Here is a 25882-nt window from a genome sequence, read left to right as displayed (position 1 = left end):
GGGGCTTTCATCCCAGCCCCCCTCGAGCCCTGGCCGCCTGGCAGGGGGGCTCTGGCTAGGCCCTTCTCCAGCCCGGCCCCCCCCCTGCTTGCGGCCAGGCCCAGCCCCGTTGCTCCCGCCGCGCAAGGTGACTGTGTCCCGGCCCCGGCGGGGGAGGCAATGGACCCCAGGCTGGGCTCGCGGCTGCCGCATCCCGGCCGCCGCCCTGGGGCAGGGGCGGAAGCTGGCCGCGGGCGGGGAGCTCGGGCTGCGCGGGGCGGTGCCGGCGCTCCCGGCCCCCCTCGCTGCCGTGCATTTCCTCTTCCTCCCTGCATGCAGCAGCCGCGGCGGCCGCCGGGCGGGGGGAGGGAGGGGGCTGGGCGGAGGCGGCGGCGGAGCTGTGGCCGGGAGCGGGAGGTGCCCAGACCCAGCCCGGGGACGCGAGCGGCCGCGGCGCAGCGGAAGCGGGGGCCAGGGGAAGGAGGCAGGGGGCGGCGCTAGGAGCCGGCGGGGCCCGACGAGAGTCACCGTGTCACGGCGCCCGGGAAGCTGCTGGATCCGCCCCCTGGAGAGGCCGGGGCCGCCGCAACCGACCCCCCGCGCCCGCCGCCTCCTGCCCGCGCCGGGCTTAGCGCGCGGGGCCCAGGCCGAGCGGCGCCGAGCAGCCAGGGGAGCCCGGGACGGGCCTGGGCCGCCGCCTCTGAACTAGGATGTCCCGACATGAAGGTGAGGGCCAGGGCCGGGGCCTGCCGGCTGCGGGCACCCGCCGGCCAGCGGGATCGTCATGGCGGCGCCGCCGAGAGCGGGGGGGCCGGCGGCGGCGGAGACCCCGAGGCGGCCGGGGCCAGGGCGGCGGCCGGGCAGCTTTGCAGTGTCATGGGGGAGGGGGCCGTGTCCGTTACGGGCAGGCCCCGGCCGCCGGCGGCTCCCGGCCCCGCACAGGGCAGGCGGAGGAGCCTGCCGCGGCCTAGCGCCGTCCGGCCCGGCCGCCAGGAACGGGGCTGGGGCTGGTTACCCCGCTGCTCAGCGCAGCGGCCTGCGGCCTGATGGGGCGAAAACTCCCTGGCCGGGGTTGGATCCCGGCCTCCTTCCTCGCTGTGCCGGGACGGGGCGGGGGCTGCAGCCGCCTGGCGGCGGGGGGCCCAGGCCGGGCGGGGAGAGGGGACGTAGGGGCGGGGGCATCCGGGGCTGGGGACGGGGGCCAGGCGTGTCGGTGGGGGTGGAGGGCTGGGAGGGCGCGGGTGGAGCTTGGGGGGGCGGAGATGGGGGGGCGTGTTGGGGTCGGTAGGTCCCTGTGGGGGAGGTGAATGTGGGGGTGTGGATGTCAGAGGACTGGTGGGACTGGGTGTGGATGGGGGCGGGGGTTGTAGGTAAAGGCAGGGGAAGGAGAGTCACACATGGCGGGGAGACAGAGCTGTTCGTGCCTATGTCACAGCGGGAAGGGTCCAGGCAGAGGAGAGGGGGTGTGCTGTAGGTGGCTCAGAGGAGGGGAGCAATGTGTCAGGGCAGGGACTGTGTGGCGGCAGGAGGGTGGCAGGCTTCTGTGAGGAGGATGCAGGTGTGTTTTGGAGAGTGTTTTCTTGTGACTGTGAGGGGTGGAAGATGAAGAACAGGTTCAAGCGAATGTTTGGTGCAGGGAGAGGTCTTTTTCTGCATTGGGACTAGTGTTTGGGGGTATGGTTAGTAGCTGTGGTCTTGCTTTGGGCCGAGCTGACGTTTTGGCAACTTTGGCAGGTTATGAACTTTTAATATTTTAATCTTTAGTATAGAAAAGATAATGAATGCAGCTGTATTAACAAATCACTGCAAACATTTTGAAAGGTTAAGAAAAGTTATGTACGTAAGTAGAGAAAATGCTTTAGATATGTACTCTTGTCATTCTGTATTTTTTATTGTTGTAAGGGAGGTAAGTGGATAGTTAAGGATTAATCAAAAACAGCAATGAGAAGGAAGGAGACAAGAACACAGGCAAAACGGAATGTATCTGGGAAGAAAAGAAAAATGTAATAGCGTGTATGTCTGTATGGAGAGGTTTTTTCTCACTTTGGCAAGTGAGATAGTTGGTTTAGAATGTAAGATCTTGAAGAAGCTCCTTGTAATAAGAGATTTCATCCAGGTTATTGTTTCTTGAGGGGATAACCTCAGCACCTAACCTGGCAAAAAGTTATCTTCTATCTCCCTTTGCTTAAAGAGGGATGATCTTTGTTGTCCCAGTGATATAGAAGTAATCTTTTTAAATTAGGCAGATCTCTGAAGATATACTGGAATAGAGGTGTCTACATCCAGTCTTGACAGACACAGACAACACAGTAGGAAAGTTCAGAATTTGGGAAGTAATGTTACAGGCTTCCAGCCAGAGGATAAGTAACTTTGATGCAGGACTAGAGTATGTGGGATGGAGACTGGTGTCCACACTCCTCACTCTGCCTTAAGGTTTGCTAATTTAGCTGAGTTGTCTTATAGGAGTCCATTAGTATTGAGATTTTTTTTATTTTGAGTAAGAGGACGGATTGTTAAACACTGGAACAAGTTTCCTAGGGAGGTTGTGGAATCTCTGTCTTTGGAGGTTTTTAAGAACAAGTCAGACACCTGTCAGGAATAGTCTAGTTAATATGTGGTCCTGCACTGGGTGCAGGCAGGACTAGATGACCTCTCAAGGTCCCTTCCAATCCTACACCTTTATGATTCTATGACTGTTGCCAAACTTTTAGTCTGTCACACCAGATCCTAGCTCAGTCTCCTCATGTGATACAATAAATTCCTCTTATCTTTCTCTAGATTTGGGTGGGTTTGTATAGAAGTAATTAAGCAAACAGCAAAATGAGGGTTAATCTCAGAGTTGCTTTGTGTATTGTATTTGTTGGAGGATATATTCTGTAAATTGGTTCTCAAACTGTGGTGCACGTACCACATGATGGTATGTGGGTTTAAAGTATAGTATCAGGATAAGAACTCATAACTGCACTGATTAACATTGCAAAGATGGTATGCCAACTGCTTTTGAATTCTATTTGTTACACACTAAGTCTTAAAGTGAGAAATATTGTAAATGTTTGTAATATTTGATAAAAAAGGTATTTCACTCTTGGAGTTAGTATTTTACTGGGAGACAGGAATCTTAGAAACTGAATTTTTATAAGCATGTCTCTCGTGGCGTATATTGTGAAATTCCTAAGCTGGAAAGAACATGTATGGAAGAACATGTTTTTTTCAATGTGGGATTTTGGTGATGAGTAGGGAGAATTATTTTAACTAAACAAGGTTAATATTTGGGTTGTCAGATTTTAAGAAAATGTTCCTTCTTTCAAGTTATAATGGGTTAGTTTTGAAAATGGAAATTCACCTTTTCCTGTTCGGTTGCAGGGTGATGTGAGGTTTGGTAACTTCACATTATGGATGTATTCTTTCCAAAGTAAAAACAACAAGATAGAACAGGGTTCTCAACCTTTTTCTTTCTGAGCCCTCCCTCCCCCCTCCAACATGCTTTAAAAACTTCACAGCCCACCAGTGTCACAACTCTTTTTCTGCATATAAAAGCCAGGGCCAGCATTAGGGGGTAGCAGGCAAGGCAATTGCCCAGAGCCCCATGCCACAGGGGTCCCCACAAAGCTAAGTTGCTCAGGCTTCAGCTTCAGCCCCCGGCGGCAGGGCTGGGAGCCCTGGGCTTCAGCCCTACACTATGAGGCTTCAGCTTTCTTGCCCTGAGCCCCAGCAAGTCTAACACTGGCCCTGCTTTGTGCCCCCCCCCCCCCCGAAACCTGCTTGCGGCCCCCTAAAGGACCCCGGAACCCTGGTTGAGAACCAGCTTGAGATAGAAAATGCTGCTGCTGCAACTTGGTATGATACATTTTATAGGAACCTGGTTAAGTCTTTCTATTGGTTGTCTCTTTATCCAGGACTTCGCACCATGTATTCAAATTGTTTTATTATATTGATAGTCCAAATTCGAAATTAGTTGTAGGATTGAAAATAGTGGATTTCTTTTCACTGTATTACAGACTGAGACTTGGTTTCCATTATAAGCCTGATGTGACAGTACCACCCCCTCCAAAATCCTCAAAAAATGTCATTCCCACTTCAGATCTTCCATGTGTGGTCTGTGGTCAGCAAACAATTTTTGGCCCAAATGTGCGTTGATTGAAAGAAGCTGTTTTTGAGTTATAAGACTCAGGAGAAAACAACAACCCAGGCTTTAATCATGTTTAGAAAATTATATCTTTGCTGTTTTCTCTTCAGAATCATTTTGTACTAGAAATTTCAAATGAGATTTATTTGAGAGATCTTGGTAAAATCTAGAACACTGGGCTAATTCTGAAAGGGGGAAGGGCATGTTTGGGAACTAGCTGCTGTAGAACTTAGAATGTCAGAATGGTTCCCAGTGCATTCATAAACAAGGTAAATACATAAATCCCAGACACACACACTTTGTTAAGGTTAAGGACATACCAATAACTTAAAGGTAAACAAATACATTGAAAAAAACGCACTATGTAGCTTTTTATATATATGTGTGTGTGTGTGTATATATATATATATAAAAACACTTAGAAATTGAGGAAATGTTAAGATTAAACATACATTTGAAAATCTCATAAGGCATAGGTAAATCATCACCAGAACAACCTTAACTGGTCTGGGACAACCAAAAACGTTGAGACAATTAGGTAAGAATGATATAAAAGCATAAATAGATTTGATCTCTTCTGTTGGAGATAACAAGAACGGGAATGGTTTCCCTTTACGTTTACAATGGCTGTGCCATACACAATCCACAAAAAGACTTTACAATTCCTGACTAGACAAATAGCACATTGGAGGCAGTCGTTCTCTGCTCTGTATTACGATTTCATGTGCCATCAATTATACAAATCTCATTAAGCACAGAATTAGTGTACCTTTGTATGCAAATCTCTGAGACCCAGATAAGGAATCTATAGCAATTTATATGAATAAGGCAAAGCTAGTGTGTTGAACCATCAATTTACTAACAGAGACATGTATGCATGAAACCAATTGTAAAATCAGTACTTTGTGGTGCACATTTTCAATTCTTCGTGTACCTCTTCCTCAAATATAAGATTGTTATTCCAGAAGTACGTCTTCCCAAAATTAGCCATATAGCCTGCAAATTTCTTAAAACCCTTTTGTAGGAAAATTTAAGAGATGAGGGTGGTAGTTATACAGCCCACTGTATTAGCACAGTGACTTTTCTGAATTTAATGGTAATGCTTTGATTTGTATATCTCAAAATACTTGATATTGGTGGGTTAATGTTACTCAGTGAGAACATGTTTAGGCCTATAATCAAAGTTAAGTGCAGTATCTGAAAATGGGTCACCGTTGTAGTTCAGGTAATGAGAATTATGTTTGGGGCAGAGGGAATGTAGTGCTAAACCTAAATAACTACAAAACTAATTAGAAATATGGGAAACAGAATAAGCTTCTGTATAATAAAAATGTTTGCGTTCAGTGGAAAACTGAATCCGCTTTGGGAATATACATTTGACAAATGCACTTGCCAATAATATTTTCATTGGCAAGTGGGCCTTACCTATTAGTTTAGCAGAATTTTTTTTTTTAAAATCTACATTTTTGGCCGTCACAGAAAACTTCTGAATGTGAACCAGTGCAGTGTGGTCTTCCTGAGCCTGCAGAAAGGGACTTAAAATAAAAGAAGGCTGTGAGAAGACTTTCTTTCAGATCTGGGATGAGAAACAAAGTGTTGTTATGGATCAAAAGCTGGCGAGGAGACAGAAAACAAAGAATAGGATTAAATCAGCGACCCCCTCTTATAAATTAAAAACACTTTTTTATATATTTAACACCATTATAAATGCTGGAGGCAAAGTGGGGTTTGGGGTGGAGGCTGACAGCTCATGACCCCCCATGTAATAACCTCGTGACCCCCTGAAGGGTCCAGACCCCCAGTTTAAGACCCCTGGATTAAATGGTCAATTTTCATGCTGGCAAAAGGTTAACAGCAGAATGCCTCAATGTTTGGTACTAGGTCCAGTGTTGTTTAATATACTTATGAATGATCAGGGAAGGGGAATAGGTACTGAGGTGGCAAAATTTTCAGATGAGACGTTATTTAGATGAGTTAAGAATGGAGCTGTCCCAGAAGAACTTCATTGAGACCTAAAGAAGCTGATATAATGCTGTGCATTCAGGCAAATGAAGTTCATTACCAATAAATGAAAAGAATGCACAATGAAGGGGAAAAGTTAAGCTACTAACACGCTTTCCAAGGTTCTAAATTAGTTGTATCAACTCAAGAAAGGGACCTGGCTTTCACTGTAGATAGCTCAGTGAAGATGTTTGCTGTGTGGCTGTGGTCAAAAAAGCAAATGATGCACAATGACTGGGATGGAGAATAATATGGAAAATATTACACACAAATACAGAGAAATCATTAAAGTAGCAAAGTCAGCACTCAGAAGTTAGGAACTGCCAGATTTTAAGTTAACTGTGCAAGCTTGTCATCTTCTTTGTGTAAATTAATTAAGATAGTCTTTAATTACATGATGACATTCTACTTTTTCCCCAGGACCCCTGCCTCATTGAATGCACTGGATAGATGGTACTCACTGAATGAGCAGCTATCGAGTATTTTATCCTCGTTCAGTGTGTGAAACCATACTCTATTTAGTGCACACCATCCAAACCCTGCTCTGACTACAGATTCATTTCCTCATTGGCTTTCTCCGTGGCACTCATTACTAAAGGATCTGGGTGCTTTACGAACATTAATGAATTTATTTTCACAGCACCCATATGAGACAAGGTGGTGGTATTATCCCCATTTTACAGATAGTGTCTGAGGCACAGAGAAATTAAGGCCAAAAGTTCTTATGTGAAGAGCAGTGAAAAGATTGGGATTGTTTACCTTAGCAGTGAAATAAATAAGAGGGGGCGTGAAAAAGTATGTTAGAATGGAATAGAGAAGGTAGATTAGGAGCTTCTGTTTTTCCTCTCTCATAACGTAAGAACAAGGGAAACATTCAATGAAATTAAAAAGTGGCCGTTTCAAAACTGATAAAAGGAAATACTTTATTCACTCAACATGTACTTAAACTATGGAACTCATGGCCCCCGGTGGTCACTGATGCCAAGAATTTAGCAAGATTCATAAAGGGATTGGGCATTTTATATGGACCAGGATGAGTTCTAATTGGCAGCAGACTATCCTGCCTCTGCCTAATGTGGCGTTCTTATGCCTTCCTCTGAAATGTCGGGTGCTAGTCACTCTGGAGAAAGCCCGGATGAATGCTGGATTGGGTGGACCTCTGGTCTGGTGCAGCATAGCAATTTCTCTGTTCTTGTGTAGATGTGGAGCTTGCTTATAGTTATCTGTGCCTTTGGCACCTCTGAATGGGATTACTACAGTGCCCTCCATTCGACACTGCTGGAAGACTGCTTTGAAATTTCAGTTCATGCGGAGCATGGTGGCCCGCTCAATACTGTTACTGGCTTCAGACTTATTTTTAGGTGCAAATCAAGGTTTTGGTTTTGACCTGCTGTATAAAGCTTTAAATGACTTGGTTTCTAGCTACTTCCTCAGTTGACTTCACCTAGTTGTGATGTTCAGGCTGACAGCCTCCTAGTTCAGATGGCAAGTGAAGTGCCTTTGAGTCCAGTAATATTTTATATCATTTATATAGTATATCTATAGATCTCAAAATACCTTTTTAAGGGTGAGTACACATTATTGTCCTCATTGGATAGATGAGAAGCTGAGGCCCAGAGTGTGTGTTCATTTTGTTTATGCTCAGTAGGGAGCCCAAATCTGTTGGGCCCTTCAGGGCACTCTGCAAAGCTCACCTAGTTTCCCAGGCTTTCTCTGAGGGACATAGGTAGAGTTGCTCTGGGGAAGAGGTTCACATTGGGTTTTTTGGGGGCAAGGGGGTTATGTTGATATGTCTTCCAGTTAAATTCTTTAGTTTGTATATTTTAAAAATTAAATTATGCCTAGACTGTATCTTGGCTAGGCATGTTGTATAAACTCTCATTCGTCTCAATGTAGTAGTTTTTACTGCCTTATTCATCTCAATGTGGTGGTTTTTACTTCCTTATTCATCTTATTGGGATGGTTTTTATGTGTATGTCTGAATTGTTTCCCTCAAAACTGCTTTGTTTAGAACTTCCAGGAGACTTTGGACCTCTTCCTCTTCTCCATAAAACTTTCTCCCACTTCTTGAGCTCTGGTGGACAGCAGGGTAAATCTTTTATTATTTTTATTATTTGCATTGTGCTAGTGCCTAGAGGTTGTAACAGACATTTGGGCTCCTGTTACGGTCATCGCTGTACATATGCATAGTAAGACTCATTCCCTGTCCCAAACAGCTTGCTGTTTAACCAGACAAGACAGACTGAGGATTGGAGAAAGGAAGCATTATTATTCCCACACCGTTTTATTTTTGATTTAACAGATGGAGAATTGAGGCACAGAGAAATTAAGTCACTTGCCTGAGGTCACACAAGGGAATTGGTGACTGAGCTAGGAACTGAACCCAGATCTGTCAAATCGCAGTACAGTGCCTTATAATCACAAGCCCATGCTTCCAATCTCCTTTTTTCTAATTTCAGTTATGTCATGCAAATCTACATTACTATTTAGTATTTTAGATTTGGAATCTACTTTTAGTAATAACTTGAGCTTCAAATTTTGGTCAAAATAGTGTTATGTGACTGCATTCAGTTTTGATCACCGTACTCACGATCATAAATAAATAAAAACGAGGGCGGACACGTAATTTCAGAAATTTGTCAGAGTGAGTGCATCCTACCAGTAACAAAGTAGATGACGACACTTGGTCTGGGTTGTAATTTCATTTTTTTTCTTACCTCAGGTCAGATTTGGTCCTCCCCCATCACTTTCACCATTTCTTGGTGCCTGAATTGTCTTTTTGGGAGGCAGTGTTTCTTGTCTTGAGTGACAAGAGGTGCTGTCTCTGGTATGATAAATTGTCATCTTTCTCTCTGATATTTTCTCTTGCCTCTTGTTTTCCCCAAATTCCCTTTGCCACTATCTCTTTTTTCCTTCCTCTCCTTTGGTGTGCTTCCCCTCCCTCTCCTTCATTCCCACAAGGTCTTCTAAGGTGGGGTTTTCAAAGGAGCCTAAGGGTTTTAGGCACCTAGGTCCCATTGAAATTCAACTGGGCCCCTTTGAATAGCTCTGCTGGAAGCACAACTAAACCTGGTGAATATTAGGAAATGTTGCACAAAATTTTCCTAAGGTTTCCTTGCCCCTTTGTTTATAAAATGGTTTAAACACTAGTATGGCCTAGAGAAAATGGTGTTAGGGTTGAAAACTGTCTTGTCCATTCTGCACTACCACTGAAACAATCTTAAATACTAGTTTGTGGGAATTATTTTGATGAAAACCATTTTCTGCAATAGATATACTTCCTAGCATAGACAAAGCTCCTGGGGCCTCACCAACGTTAGCCTAATGAGAGTAACACAAATAACATTCTTGGCTAAGCCTCTGTTGGCCAACTATCTTAGACTTTGTCTCTGTTCGAAAATGGAACGGGTGGGATAGAAACGGTCTAGGCACAAAAAGTTCAGTATGCCTGATTAGCGTCCTGAACCATTTTAGTTTTGTCCTACATCTATAGTAGTGCTCTTCTAAAGAGTTTCAGTTGTAACCTTCTGTGGATGCCTATCCCATATTTACCAGTACAGCTTCCAGAAGCAATGGGTTCTTGGAGATTTCAAAGTCCATAGATGTATTGAGAGATACTAATGGAAGGACTGGTGAACTGTTTGTGCTATTATGCCAGTAACTTCTGTCTACACTGGCAAAGAAATGGCTCTGATGGAAACAGTATTCAGATTTGCTGGCTATTTTTGAGAAATTAAAAAAAAAAACAAAAAAAAAAACCCCAAATCCTCTGACTGGTTTTAACACCTGTTCATCTGAATTGGTATTAAAACTGCTGGAAGCCCTAGCGTAGACAAGGCATCAGTGGTTGGATCTGTTTTTGTCACCTTTTTAGTGAAATCTTCTGGAAAGCAATTCTAATGGCAGCTGTGGTTAAAAACTGGTCTTGTTGCTTGAACGTGTCTACACTAGGGTTTCCAGCAGTTTTACCTCCAGCTCAACAAAGCTGGTATTAGAATGGTTGAGACTCTTTAGTAAACTTTCCCAGCGTAGACCAGCCAGGCTAATCCAAACACTATTTGGCACATGTCTACATTGTTTGAAGTACTTGTATGTGGATGCATGTGGTGTTTTACCAGCATGTTGGAGTAACAGCTTTTTTTTTTTTAGAGTTGTAAATATATCTATTGTATACAAGACCTTCATGAGAGGGGGGACAGACTTCTGGCTTATTGGAGGCTGGCAGAAATCAGGTCTATAATTCACCAGTAAAGTTGTTCCAGTGGTACCTGTGGTGGAATCTACTGTAAACACAGCACAGGTGTGTGATTGTCATGATGTAAAACCCTCTCTCCCCCTTCTCCCACATACTTATAGACAGGGTCAGTGAGCATTTGTTGTTTTTTCCCATACCCCCAGTGTACTGTTTCCCATACCTCCCTAAATGTAATCATGGATTGATTACGGTAGGTACGGGATTCAGTATGCAGAGAAATATGGAAAGAAATTTTAAAGGAGTTGTTAGAGGGTATAATTCAAGACCAAAAATAAATTTTTAAGATGTAAATAGGTATTGAAGACTTAAGGACAGTGAAGCTTTATAAAAGAAAATATTAGAGCAGTAGTGATCAACCTTCCAGACTACTGTATCCTTTTCAGGAGTCTGATTTGCCTTGTGTACCCCAAGTTTCACCTCACTTAAAACTACTTGCTTAAAAATCAGACCTAAAAATACAAAAATGTCAGTCACACTATTACTGAAAAATAGCTGACTTCCTCATTTTTATCATGTAATTATAAAATCAATTGGAATATAAATATTGTACTTATTTTAGTGTATAATATATAGAGCAGTATAAACAAGTCACACTTTAGATAAGCTATTACCAACAGGAGAGTGGGTTTGTGTGTGTGGGGGAAAAAAGAGGGGGGGGAGAAATCCTGGATTTGTGCTGGAAATGGCCCACCTTGATTATCATACACATTGTAAGGAGAGTGATCGCTTTGGATAAGCTATTACCAGCAGGAGAGTGGGGTGGGGGGAGAGAAAACCTTTTGTAGTGGTAAACACCCATTTTTTCATGGTTTGTATGTATAAGAACATCTTCTGTATTTTCCACAGTATACATCCGATGAAGTGAGCTGTAGCTCACGAAAGCTTATGCTCAAATAAATTGGTTAGTCTCTAAGGTGCCACAAGTACTCCTTTTCTTTTTGCGAATACAGACTAACACGGCTGTTACTCTGAAACAAGTCACAGTATGACATTTTAGTTTGTACTGACTTTGCTAGTGCTTTTTATGTAGCCTGTTGTAAAACTAGGCAAATATCTAGATTAGTTGATGTACCCCCTGGTAGATCTCTGCATACCCCTGGTTGAGAGCCACAGCTTTAGAAAGCCATGAAATTCTCTGTTACATCTTAAAATTTTTGAAAAGTATGGAAATGCAATTATGATACCTCAAACAATGCTAACTTGGCCACTGTCCACTGCCATTGTGGGCATTGTGTAAGATGAAAATACCTATGCTAAGTTGATATCTCAACACTATATATCTGGGTGATTTTGATCACAATCTATCGCAGCTGCTATTGACTAACCATCTCTTCCTATGTTTTAAGAAGCTTGTATTTGTAAACATCTTCAGTTAGTTCCATTGTGGATTGAAGTTGCATGATGTATGTAGTTGAATTGCAAGCTGACTGGTCCCTGGTATAGGTCACTCACTAGGACTTTCAGTATATTTTCCAGCACCCTGCTCTCAATTCTTTGGTATCTGCAGCTTTAGAACAATCCGAGTGAAAACGCTTCTTGGTCTGCGCCAGTGGATAGAGAAAGCAGAAGAATGAGTGCTCTGGGCTGCAAAGTATACTCTTCCAGGTCTCTTGAGATGCGGGTAGCAATTACCAAATTGTTATGGCACAGTATCAATATGGCCTGTAGGGTGCTGTTTTCCCACATCCTAGATGCCTTGCATGAGGAGCAGGAAAAGGCTGCTCAGGACTTTGTTATATAGAGGATTGTTTGTAGCAAAGGGTGCCCTTAGAGCATCTGATGCTTCTGATTCATGGGCCAGGCCAGTAAGGATAGGTATTGTTATAAAATACTATTCCTACATTCTCGACTGTCCTCTGAAGCTCAGTCAGAAATAGAGGATTTACCTTTTGAGGAGATGCCTCTTCTCTTGAAGACTGAGTGAAACTGAAAATTACCAATGCCGCTGTTTGCTCCTGGGGACTTACAGAGTCTGCTACAACACAAGAGAGTTCGCCTGTCCTGCTTTTAGGTATTAGAGGTAGTTACCAAATACATCAGAGGTTCTCCTTCTACTATGGACCTCAGACCCAGCCTTGTCATCCATATCCCACCAAGAAGCAGGGATAATCCAAGCAGGACCACTGGAGATTTAGCTCAGGAGCTCATCAGCTTCTAGAGCTCAGATCTGATGGGATTATTGAGAATCCTGTGCCAGAGTCTTTTTAATTTTGCACCTCTTCTACTACTGTGTCCCTTCCCTTTTCAAGTTTCGTTTCTCAGCATTAAGGTTCCTGGCATGCAATTACTTAAGGTCAATGAGTGTTGAATATTGTTTGCAGTGGTTACATTCAATTTCACACCAAATCTCCTTCAAAACCCACTTCTTCATTCCTCTTCATGGATCCTCCTCACAAGACAGCTTTTGGAGAAAACTGAATGTCTCCTTAACAAAGGAGCTGTATAGGATGGTGCCACAGCACCACCAGATCTTTCTAAAAGATTTTCAAACCTGTTGGATACCACCTGAGTTAACCTAAGTCACTTAATACTTAGAGACTATGGCTAAAAGGGAGGTGTGGACCCTCACAACTGCCTCAATTTCTTCCAGCAAACCCAGGAGCTTTACGAGACGTGCCAGGAATGTGAGGAGGTGGGGAAGGTGAGTGTGAATGTGCAGAAGTAGCACCCTAGAAGGGCCAAATATATATATTCTGTGCCAAAGCAGAAATTAAAACCATGGGAGGCTAGAAGAGCCAGGTATGAGAAATGGTGTTTGGAAACCTTTTGTTGTGCTGTATGTAGATAGATCATGGTGCAGCAGTTTTAGTGCTATGTCACATTTGTATCCCATTTTTCTTGACCATTTAAGGCAGGATTGCAACTGTTGGAGTAAACCATTGACATAGTTAGGGTGCTGGTATGAGCTGCTGGGCTGTTTACTGTTGCATTGCTCTGTGAAGAAATACTGGCAGCACAGTAAGGTGACAGGCCACGCTGGCACATGCATGGAGGATCCTGGGAAGAGAAGAATTTGGATGTACCATTTCCTGCAGATACCGACTATTTGGAATGTCTGCTGGCATATGCAGGTGGGCGGTATAGGCTGATCAAATGTGGGCACATTGTCCACTGATGATTATTGTTCTGTTAAAAAGGCTGTTTTGTCTGACAGAATCTGATCCCATAAACCAGTACTGCTTATTCTATAAATGTAGCTAAATGTATTGTCAAACCATCTGTGTGGATGTTGACTTTTTTCTTAGAAATGAAACTGTACCTGTTAATGAGTATAATGAGCCCATGCAGTGTTGGTAGAAGTACTTAATGATTGTTGCCCCCTTTTTTTTTCTTTAAACAAGTCAGTGTCTTGCTTGCTTTGCACCAAGATCAGCCCCATTATCAAGTGTTATTTAATTAAACTAACCCAAAATTTTATTTTGGGCCCTCAGTCAGTTAGTGTTGTCAATGTATATTTCTTTGCTAATGTTATTAGGAGCAGCATGGGCAGTCTTCTCTTTTGCATTCTTTGCTTGTGTGATGGGTTGTACAAACTCCACACTGGACACTAAGGGGTTAAGGAACTGCTCTGCGTCCAGGCAGCCCCACCACACCTGTAGCAAATGCACCAATTGAAGGAGGAGTTAAAAGGCAGGGGAGCAGGTCATTTGGTGTCTGCTCAGAGAAGAGAGCAGACCTGCGACCTGCAGCTCCAAGAGCAAAAAGCTGAGGAAAGGCAGAATCCCTCCCTAAACAGCTGCCCAGTGGTTCCTCCCTGAGGTGTAGGGAGGACCTGCTGCAGAGACAGCCTGAGAGGGAAGCATTCCCCTCTCCCTTTCATACAAACTCTGGACTTAGTTAATCCCCCTTTATTTTTGTTCAGATTACCCTAGCAGGGGAAAGCCCTTGGCCTAAGCTGGCCCAGGAGGCTGGGCCATACTGCTAGAGGAGGCAATTGCTGCCCGCGAGAAAAAAGAGTGACCTCGCTACACTCAGGTGCCAGAAGGTGCCTTTTGGTGAGCAGACATCCCTTACGCTGCCTAAACCCAGACAGTGACTTTCGGACAATTGCAGGGAGGTGGTAGGAAATGGCGCAGGGAGAGCGGGCAGTCCCGGCTGTCAGAGCACTGACAGCTCTCAAAGGGCCCTGGGTCAGAGCCAGGTGGAGTGAAGGAGCCTGGGCTCCCATACCAAAAACCCCCCTTGCAAGTCAGGGGCCTAAGCCCTGACCATTAGGCTATGCTCCCTTAACAACCACCCCAAGTGAGGACTGTCACAGCTTGCTTGTAAAGTGTATAGCTATGTCTGTGTACAAGTGGTACACAAACTTTTCCAGCCTCCCCCCCCCCCATTAAAGAAATCTGTCTCTTCTCTCCCCCCCCTTACTGCAAAGTCATGGCTTCCTCAGCAGCAGAGGTTGGGTTGAAGGCAGAGCTGGGGATGGAATTGAGGATGAGGAAGAGCTGGGGCTAGAGGTGGAGCTGGACTGGGCTACGGGGAGAGGGAATGAGGGCAGAGCTGGGCTGGGGGTGGAGCAGAAATGGGGACTGAATGGGGTTGAGAGAAGAGCGAGGCTGGGGGTGGAGCAGGGCTGGAAGTGTGGTGCTCCCTTCCCACCCTCTGTGGGGCCTAGCATGGGGCCTGTCGTGACCCCCCTCCGACTGTGGGGTGCACCCCCTGCGGGTGTGTGGAGGAACAGTTTGGGGACCGTTGCTATATATGTTCCAGACAGCTTTGGGAGTAAATGGCTCTTTTCCCCTAATGTGAATTACAGTTAATATCTTTCTCAATAAGAAGAAAAAAATTCAGATTAAAGGATCCCATCAGTAGAAAAAGGGGAGTCCTGTTAGGAAATGTATTCTGAGTGCCATGCTAATTTCCACAGCTGTTCCTTCATTTTATTCAGATTAGTAGTTTTGAATGATATTGTCCAAGACTCCTTCAGGTGTGCTGCTAAAATCCTCAGCTCCTACAAACTTGCTCGTTGAATTTTCTGGATTTGCCAATGAGGGTGTGATGTTTTATCTGATAGCTCTTCTCTTCAAAATGGATGTAGTATTTTTTCTTTTATTTTTTTCAATAGAGTTGAATCTGGGGTTCTCAATCTGATTTGTCAGGAAATGTAGTTATGTAGGATTATAGGCCATATAATGATCCATGATCAAATGCAGAGGTTTATTTCAGTAAAGAGAGACTGTCAGTACTTTTTGGCTTATTAACTGTCTAGGAAGCATTTTAGAAACTGGAAGCTTCCTGACTGAGATAATTGAATAAGGCCAAAACTATCAGAAGTGGACATTTAATTTTGTGTGCCTCATTTTTTGAGAGCCCAACTGGAGGATCCTCTGCCTGATTTTCAGCTACAGACCCACAGCTACAGTTAAGGAGCTGAACATTTCTGAAGATTTGGCTGTAAATCAATAATAAAGAAATGATTGTGCTTCCCCTTCCTGGCACACCATAGGAAAATTAAATGTTGATAAATACTAATCAGAATTAGACTCATGTAGTGTGTGAATGTAGAACGTACTTTCATATGAATTCACTTGGGAGTAAACAGATAAAATGTTAAATACTTCTGTAGGTGACAGTTAAGTAATATGGTGACTTATGGTTTGGTTCTTATGATAATGAACAGCACAACATCAGCAGTTTAGCACCTAGATCTTTGGATCGGGCTCAATTGAACTGAAACGAGCCTTGGTTTTTGGGGTTTTTTTCTTTTAAATGTCACCTGCTTTGTCACAAAATAAGAACTGTATTTCCTATAGATTACAAGTGGACACAATATATCGGGGTTCTCAAACTGGGGGTCAGGACCCCTCAGGGAGTCACAAGGTTATTACAGAGGGGGTCGCAAGCTGTCAGCCTCCACCCCAAACCCTGCTTTGTCTCCAGCATTTATAATGGTGTTAAATACATAAAAACGTGTTTTTAATTTATAAGGGGGGTCTCACTCAGAGCCTTTTTATGTGAAAGGGGTCAGTCACCAGTACAGAAGTTTGAGAACCACTGCAGTATATGTCAGCTGCACAGTACCAATAAAATGCCATCTTCCTCAGCTGACAAACCATTCATGATTAGGGAGCTAGTGAAACAGTGTCATGTTTCTAAGAACATTTTTTAAAAAAGTATAAAATCTTGGTGATTTTCATTAATGGTTGTGGAGAGGCCCAGAGTGTGCTTTAGCATGTTTTAGAGGTGGACTTTGTGTTTGTGATGTCATGCCCCTTGCTAGCCAGTCTGGCAGGCACTATATTAGGCATAGGTTCTGCATGTTACACTGGCTAAATCCCTGAAACATAGCTGCTTTGAGATCCTTGGATGAAAACTGCTGTAGAAGTGCAGAGTTACTATGTTTTTATGATTGTTTTTGTTGTTACTGGATTGAGTTCATTGCTGCTCCAGAGAAGAATGGTTGGGCCAGGCTATCCAACTCTTCTCACTTCTGCTGCCCCAGTAGAAAGTCTTGAGTTAGAAGAATATGTAAGATTCAAGTGAGCCTTTAAAGAGGTTCCCCTGTTATGTTGCATTACTCTCTCAGGTGGTTCTAGGGAGAGCAGCTACCATTGCTTTGGCAGTGTTGTGGCCTGCTACAGGAGTAAATTAGATGAATGTCTTCGGGCTGTGCTTGGGGGGGTGGGGGTGGGAAGAGAGAAAAGAAGAAACAGACTGAAAACAACTGAAGAAAAGAGACCCCATGATCTGCATTAGGAAAGAAAATCAGAGTTAAGCTGGGAAGGTACAAAAATGAGAGCCGTCATAAGTAGAATTGGTAAAAAGTACACAGTGAATGCATTAGTTGATTTTATTTGACAAATACTGTTTTTTGTATTATTTAACCAACTGTGGAGCCCGTCATGGCCTTTGGCAAACACATTGTTGGATAAAATACATATGTAATTAATCTAATGTATTTTAATGTTTTTCTGCTCTTTGGCCAGCCCTAGTAGGTACACTGTCAGACGGCTTCCATTTAATTACACACAAAAACTCTGCTAAAACATTAAGGTTGCAGAGCCAAGCACTCCAAAATTAGGAAATGCCAGCATTAAGGTTGCCTGTACAAGCTTACTTTGTTTTCCTTCAGTGTATGTTTTATGATACTGTCTTTAATTACATGATCACAGATAATTTTTCCATAGGACCCATGCTTCATTTAGCGCACAGGATGGATAGTGCTCACTTAGTGAGCAGCTATTCAATATTTTTGCTTTCTCATTGTTCAGTGTGTGGCCCCAGGCCACAGCGCACTATTCAAAACCTGCTCTGAAGAAAGAATTATGAATTTCCTCATGGGCTTTTCTGTGATGCTCATCACTATAGTATTTGATTGCTTCACAACAATAATGCATTTATTTTCATAACACTCCTGTGAGCTGAGCGGGATGATAGCCTCATTTTACAGATGGGGAACTGGGGCACAGAGAGATTATGGCCAAAAGTATCCACTAATTTTGGATGCTCAATTTGAGACAACCAGGAGCTGATTTTTCTGAGTATTTAGCATCATACAGCACTTCATTATATGTTCAAATCACGGCTCCCATTGACTCCATTTGCAGCTAAGAGTGCTCAGCACTCTTAGGAAAAAAACTTTTAGGAAAAACTTTTTCACTAAGAGGGTGGTGAAACACTGGAATGCGTTACCTAGGGAGGTGGTAGAATCTCCTTCCTTAGAGGTTTTTAAGGTCAGGCTTGACAAAGCCCTGGCTGGGATGATTTAACTGGGAATTGGTCCTGCTTCAAGCAGGGGGTTGGACTAGATGACCTTCTGGGGTCCCTTCCAACCCTGATATTCTATGATTCTAAGTCAGACCCCAGGGTAGCAAGGCAGGCACCCAGAAAATGAGGAACATGAATGACCATTGAGAAAAGTTTGGTTTTAAGTGACCTGGCAACTCTGACACTGATAAAATCCAAGAGCCTCCTTTGTCTTCCTGCAGTTCCATGCCTCATTCACTACACATCTTCCAACTTCTGCCACAAATGAAGCATGGGTTCTCCAAACCACACTCTCCTGTTCTCTGAAAATATCTTCTCAATATGCAGTGGCAGTCAAAAAAAGCTAACAGAATGTTAGGAACCATTAGGAAAGAGAGAGATAAGACAGTAAATGCCACTGTGTAAATCTATGGTATTGAATACTGCATGCTCAAAAAAGAGATATTAGAATAGGAAAAGATACAGAGAAGGGCTCAACAAATGGTTAGGGGTCTAGAAGAGCTTCCATGTGAGGAGAGATTAAAAAGACTGGGACTTTTCTGCTTGGAAAAGAGACAGCTAAGGGGGGATATGATAGACGTCTATAAAATCATGAATGATATGGAGAAAGTGAATAGGGAAATGTTCTTTACCTCTTCACATAACACAAGAACTAGGGGTCACCCTTTTGAAATTAATAGGTAGCAGGTTTGAAACAAACAAAAGGAAGTACTTCTTCACACAACACACAGTTAGCTCTGTGGAACTTGTTACCAGGGGATGTTTTGAAGGGCAAAAGTATAACTGGGTTCAAAAAAGAATTAGTTAAATTCTTGGAGGATAGATTCATTAATGGCTATTAGCCAAGATAGTCAAGGATGCAACCCCATGCTCTGGTTGTTCCTAAGCCTCTTACTGTCAGATGTTGGGACTGTATGACAGGAAATGGATCACTTGATAATTGCCCTGTTCTGTTCATTCCCTCTAAACTGTCTGGCATTGGCCATTGTCGAAAGACAGCATACTGGGCTAGATGACAATACTGTGTCAGACCAATGGTCTGTTCTTATGTTCTCCTTTACTACACAACCCTGATTCATCCTCAGAGTGGGTCCATCCTGTGTTGCGGGGAGAGTCCTTTGTAAAAAATAGACTTTAATTACATGGTCCCATTTCTATCACATGTGCATAAGTGGGCCGAATTAAGATTGCATGGACAACCTTAATTCTGGCATTTTCTAACTTTGGAGTGCTTGATTTTGCTAGAGCTTTTCAAAGAAAAGGTTACCAGAATTGTTTTTAACACTGTAAACCTACCTGTTTTTCTCTAGTCTAGTTCTCTGACATGGCTGAATTGTTTTGGCTACAATTTTCCAAAAAAAAAAAAAAAAAAAACAACCCTTGGGCCTGAGGCAGATATTATCTAGCATGGGAAATTTCAGCCCAGTGGCTAACATTTGGTGATGTTATAAGCAAATAAAAACACTTCTCTTTAAAAGGCCCTATCAGGGTAATAGGTGCTACCAGCCAGGCCTACAATATTCTCCAGAATGTAACATTTAAATGCAGTACAGACTGTGTTTTTCCTTTTATGTTGTAGGGTTGTGGCTTTGAGGGAGCAAGCCCAGCACAGCTATTTTTTTTAAAAACTCTGGTTTGTAGGCTGACGCTGTGATAGTCAAAGGGGCCTGAGGGAGGTAGGTGACCAGCTCCCATTGAATTTCAAAGGGATTTGGCTGCCCAACTTGCCTTTTGAAGCGCTCAGTCTTAGTTGTTAGGTTAGTAGATGTCAGGTAAATTTGTCCAGCACCCCATGTAACTCATGAAGTAAAGCTGGTGTAAATGAGCATCTTCATTCTAAAGAAGGGAAGGCCCTCACTCCTGGCTGCAGCTTGGCTGCCAGCCCCCACTTTTGGCCCCTGTCTGTGGCTCTGCTCCTGGCCCGAGGGAGCGTGGACACGTTCCATTACTGGTAAGGGGCTACATGAGATGGAAAGTTTGGGTATCACTGCTCTACTGAATCCATTCCATTTCCATTGTGAAGCTGTACGCTTTTTCCCCTTTATTTCACATTGTGTATGACATGACAAGTAGCTCGTATGAGTTTTACAGTCCTGCCTTATTCTCATCCAGTATGATATTTACACCATCACACTGGGAGGGATCTTTCCTTTTTAGCTGTGACCTCAAACTTTGCTACTTCACCCAGATACAGAATTGCTGCACCTGGCTACTTGGAATCCTACCTAGGTTCTTAACTTTAGATAATGTAATTTGCCTCAAGGAAGTCTAGAAGGTGCTATTGGAATCCTGCTAGCTTCTTTTTCATTTTGGTTTTTTTGGAGTCATGCCCATTGAAACGGGCACGTCTTTTAATTTGTTTTTTTGTAGGGATGGATTACCTTGAGTATGCTATCTACCTTTTCTTTTGAAACTGTTACTTTCCCTAAAAAAATCTGTTAACCATCCCCAGTATTCAAGTGTACTTGGAGCTAATTGTGGTTTACCACACTTGTGTGAATGAAAAATTTGTCTTTACACATTTACTGCAGAAGCATTTACTTAAAGGGATTTTGTATGTATACCTTCAGATTAGACATCTCACTGCTTCATGGAATTTGAATTTGGTTTTAAATAAACTCAAGAACCATTTTGGGTGTAAACTATATTTCTTTTTAAAGTGACTTTTCTGGTTACTCCTATTTTGGCCAGACAGGTAGGTGAAATTCAGACGCCTTCTGTCCTGCTTTGCAGTATTTCATAAAAATAAGCCACTTCTGTTTAATCTAAGAGATTGTTAGCCAAATTGGTCTACAAATTTCATCTCACATAGACTATTGCCCTTCCAATCTTACACTTTGAGATCTCATGCTTTGTTGGATGAGGCTTGGCTACATACACTGAATGTGAAATAGGTCACATTTATCTGGGCAGGACTAAGCTTTTTTCATAGCTCATCGTGGTTGTTCATTGCATTTGGAGAGAACTCAAAGGGGGAGTCTGGTCATTCAGAGACAGGCCAAGTGGCTATTTCTGTGTATCCAGAGTAGTTATTCTTTATTCTCAGAGAGAACTTCAGGTCATTCTACAAGATGTGTGGCAGCCTCAGCAGCTTGTCTCTGTAAAAATATATATTTTCAAACCCCAAATTTGCAAGGTAGTCAAGTGGCATTTGAGCCATACTTTTATCCTGTATTTTCTTCCTCTGTTGAAATCGGATCAGATGCTCACTTCAGTCTCATCAATTAAATACTACTTAGCTCTCCTGTTATGAGTGTTGCTTCTGTAGGTTAATTCCTAATAGAAAGAATTCCATAAAAGAAGAAGGAATTTTACTTATGACTCATTTGATTTGGAGGAGAGGAATCTACAGACACACATGTGAAAGTGGCATTTTAAAAATACTTTAAGCCTGAGCATAGTTTTTCATCTAAAATATCTATGCTAAAATATTTGTGTAGTAATTTCTTGTGTAAAGTGTTTTCATGCATCAATAAGCAAAAACTTAACGTGAAAATACTGCGTTCTTTATACTGAAGGAGAGAGAATTTTGTCCATGGATGCTAGTATGTATGTTCCGATTTGTCTCATTAAAAAAAAATTTGTTTTACGTTAGTATTATTAATAGATATCAAGAAACCTTAACCTTTTATGAACTGAGAGGATTGCTAGTGAGGTAAAATATTACCAAAAAAGGGTTTAGGACTGCTGTTTAATCAATTAAAAGTACTGTCTTAGGCTTTTAGCACACTGCTACCCTCTAGTGGAGCTATCCTGTATTAAAAAAAGACAGTCCTATTTCCATTGGCTTGTCAAAAGGACAGGGGTGGGAAATAAAGCAGAAGGGAGAGAAGAGAGGTAAGAATAGACTAGAACAAATTCTGATTCTGAAAACAGTAACAAGAGGTTGAGACTAGGGTCTCAGAAGTTAAAAGAATCTGATTCAAAGATCCCAGCCGTAAGACTAAGAGGGGAATTGAGTTGAATTGTTTTCCTTTGCCTTTAAGCACAGAGAATTGACTAGGAGGGTAGAGGTATGTGCTCATGAAGTGTAGGTATCGTTCCAAACTGGAATGTAAGTATTTCTTTGGACCTGCTCTCATTGCACATTCATATTTTAGTAATAATTTAGTAGGACTTAGTGATTTTAAAAAAAAAAGTTATTCATTTTGCTCAGCCCACCCAGTAGAAAGTGAAAAACATCTACAAATGCTTTCCTGTTAAGATAAATTTATAAAATGCATTGAAAATACAATTTTAAAATCGGCGTTTGAGCACGTTTCAGTTGTCTCACTGAAAGGGGCATACTGTAACGCTATTAGGGGAATACAATGGAGGAGACTGGAGGGCAATTTTCAGTTCAGGTGAAGATTCATAAATGTATATTTAAAAAACAGTCATTAATGTTAGAGGGCCTGCTTTACATTTACATCAAGCGCCCTTTAACACTAAGGCACCTGCCAAAAGCAGCGTAATCAGAATTGCTTTCAGAGTGTCTAGATTCTTGCCATACATGGTCTAGTGGTTCTCAACCTTTTCAGATTACTGTACTCCTTTCAGGAGTCCAATTCATCTTGCGTACCCCCCAAGTTTCACCTCACTTAAAAACTACTTGCTTACAAAATCAGAAATAAAAATACAGAAGTGTCACCGCACACTATCACTGTGAAATAGCTGACTTTCTCATTTTTACCATATAATTATAAATCAACTGGAATATAAATATTGTACTTACATTTCAGTGTATAGTATATAGAGCAGTATAAACAAGTCACTATGAAATTTTAGTTTGTACTGACTTCACTAGTGCTTATTACGTAGCCTCTTGTAAAACTAGGCAAATATCTAGATGAGTTGATGTACCCCTGGGAAGACCTCTGCGTGTACCCCTGGTTGAGAGCCACTGGTCTACAGAATTGTCCCTCTTAGTATCCTCTTTTATAATGTGGTCCTTCCTCATGCTCATTTTCTCTGTAAATGTCAAATTTGTATTCTGAGAATTTGTTTGCAATGTTTAAAGTAAATGGGGAAAAGGATTGGACACAGGAGATAAGCTGACAGACCTGCTGTGCTCACTCTCCTGTCATATTATCATTAAGATTTTTTAGATAGAGTAGTCTGGATGTAGTGTTGATTTCAGTATGCAGCGCAAAAATCTGTTAATAGATTGTGGGGATTAAAAATTGAAAAAATCTAAGAAATTAAGCTGCTAGCACAACCAGGTTTTTGATTTCCAAAGGTTGAAAAACTTTTCTTAAGACCTACACAAGAAAGGGAATGCGGTTGCTGTGAGGGGGATAATCGTTTGCAGGAGGATCTGAGCAATATCAGAGGGTTGGCGGTGTGAGATTTTGGGCTGCTCTGTGGTAGGCTTTGACCAAAAAATGGGAATAATCATAGAAGAGCCAAATCCAGGGTAAAGAGTTTAAAAAATGGGAGCATAGAATGAGTCTTCAAGTCAATAATTTGGAGCCTAAATAACCTGATTATCAAAAGTGCTGAGCACCCAGCAGGTTCTGCTGGTTTTAATGGGAGCTCTGGGTATTCAGCTCTTATTTAGGTGAGTAAATTGGCTTAGGTGTCTAACTTTAGGTTCTCATTTTAAAAATATCGGCTCAGGATCCTTGTATGGAACTAAGAGAGATAAAAATAGTAATGTTATACCATCGGTTGCAATGTGTTAGAAAAATGAGGTGATAACTGACCTGGAGTGAAGTGAAGAAATACTGGCATGCAGAGTTGTGGAGATATCTGTGTTTTGGATGATTTAATGATTACATAAGAACGGTCATACTGGGTCACACCAAAGGTCCATCTAGCCCAGTATCCTGTCTTCCGACAGTGGTCAGTGCCAGGTGCTTCAGAGGGAATGAACAGAAGAGGTGATCCTATCGCCCATGTTGTGTTCTGGACCTAGAATTCCAAGTAGTAGTGATGTGATATAAGTCTTTAGTGTTTTTTTTTTTTCAGCTTTAGTGTATACATTTTGTAGTTAAAATTTATGAATGGATCATTGCATGTCCCAAAGCTTTCTATTTGAAAATGCGGTGTATAAACATTTTTGACTGCATAAATGTGTATGTAGTTAATATTTTAACAAAGCTTTAAAAATAACCCTCAAGCTGTGTTTTCATTTATATTCTCAATTAAGGGAAACCCAGGTATTTTTCCCAGAAAGAATACCCAGTGGGTTCGTTCGTTCGTTCTTTCTTTCTCTTCTGTGTCATTTTGAAATATTTGTGAAGAAAACAGTTTTTGACACTAGAAAGTTTATTTTCCCACTTAAATCTGTGAATGAGTACTCTAAAGGGTTAAAAAGACCGTGATAACTTAAGGGTTCTTATTGTGACATAAGAAAGTGACAGAATTGTCTAAAAGCCTACAAGGGAAGAGTAATGGGTGGAATCGTTTGGTGATTGGAGGGAGGTGCATGTCTGGTGGGTAGAATAAACTGTCATTGAATGTTGAAGGAAGAGGAGCGAATGAAATTATGAACTGTTGGAGGGACTAGGCTTAAAATTTAGAGGCGTGGGCAGAGCATTTGATGTGGTTCTCTGTAAAGCTGGCTATTTTATATATTTTTCACTCTTCACTGTATTGAACTCTGAAGGTGGTGGTTATCTTTCTAACTGTACTAAGTGTTAAAGGTACTGACAGTAACCAACCTCTGGCATTAGTGTTCACTGATCATCAAACATCAGGATGTAAATTTATCTGACTGCATGTGCCTGAAGTGGTAGGAAGCAAGCAATTGAGTGAACTAAAGTAATGAAAACAGATGATTTTTCACAATCATTGTGTAAACATTATCAAAAGTTAAATAGCGATATTGAAAGGATTCTTGCTTGTCTCAAAAAGTGTAGGAAATAAGTTTCTTCAGCTCCTTCGAGATCAAATGTACCTACCACTGAATGGGATTTCATCTATTGAAGGAGAAAGTCAAAATATTCATGAGTTTGATACTGTAAGTGAGACATTGATACCATCATCTTCATTGAAATATAAGATATGATGAAACGCTTAAACACTGTTCCAGGCCACGAACAGTTTAAAGAAATGATTGAAGCACTTTCCTATGGATATACTCTTCCAGGCAGATTTAAATTCACAAGTCCACTAGTAGAATGTGGCAAATGAAGGAAAAATTAAAGGAAGAACTAAAAGAACCGCTATTCATACTAATGCATAATGTCAAACAAATGACCAGATAATGGCTACAAGTATCCATATGAGGGAAATCCATTCCTATTTAGTCCTATTGATTCTGAGTCTAAAAAGAAAACCACAGAATGCTGTTTAAGTTGTTGAAGACCTCACTTGAGAGAAAAGTCTGACAAGGAGATCTTTGCCATTTGCTTAGACGATGAAAAGCTTCTGAAGTGTCGTTGTACTAAAATTCCGATGTATAGATGTTGAGTATGCTATTGAAACCTGATTGACCATGGAGTAACACCTAACAGAGCTCTAAAACAGACTGGAAATTCAAACGTTAGTCAGCAGGCACCATCATTCTTATGGATGATAGGATTGGTTGTCCCAGTTTTCCCAGTGACTCCTGATGGAACTCCCAGGAAGAGGGTGTCTGCACTTGCAGCCGACTATGAAAAGCACGTACAAATTTGCACTGAGCATGAGAAGGACTTTGATCAACATATGGCACACATTTACACTAGTTCCTTTCTATAGACTCCTGTAATTTACAAAAGCAATTGAAGGAAATTTAGAAATTTGACAGATTACAAGCAGATGACACTCCTGATGCAGTCTGTGACTTTATCTAATTAACAACAAAAAATTGAAACCACGTGGATAACATCACAAAATGCTTAGGAGAAGCT

The 25882-nt window shown here is 42.2% G+C and overlaps 1 protein-coding gene across 1 annotated transcript in view; it reads left to right on the top strand.

The window, feature by feature from the left end:
• Positions 1–580: 580 nt before the first annotated feature.
• Positions 581–25882, top strand: part of KCMF1 (potassium channel modulatory factor 1) — a 62881-nt gene continuing 37579 nt past the window's right edge. Inside the window, exon 1 of the mRNA XM_074952152.1 lies at positions 581–705. Coding sequence (XP_074808253.1) covers positions 690–705 — 16 coding nt within the window. The 5' untranslated portion in view covers positions 581–689. The remainder of the gene's footprint in view (positions 706–25882) is intronic.

The sequence above is a fragment of the Natator depressus genome, chromosome 5 (assembly GCF_965152275.1).
Source record: "Natator depressus isolate rNatDep1 chromosome 5, rNatDep2.hap1, whole genome shotgun sequence".
Lineage (NCBI taxonomy): Eukaryota > Metazoa > Chordata > Testudines > Cheloniidae > Natator > Natator depressus.
The sequence above is the reverse complement of the archived record's forward strand: the minus strand, read 5'-3'. Positions and strand labels throughout refer to the sequence as shown.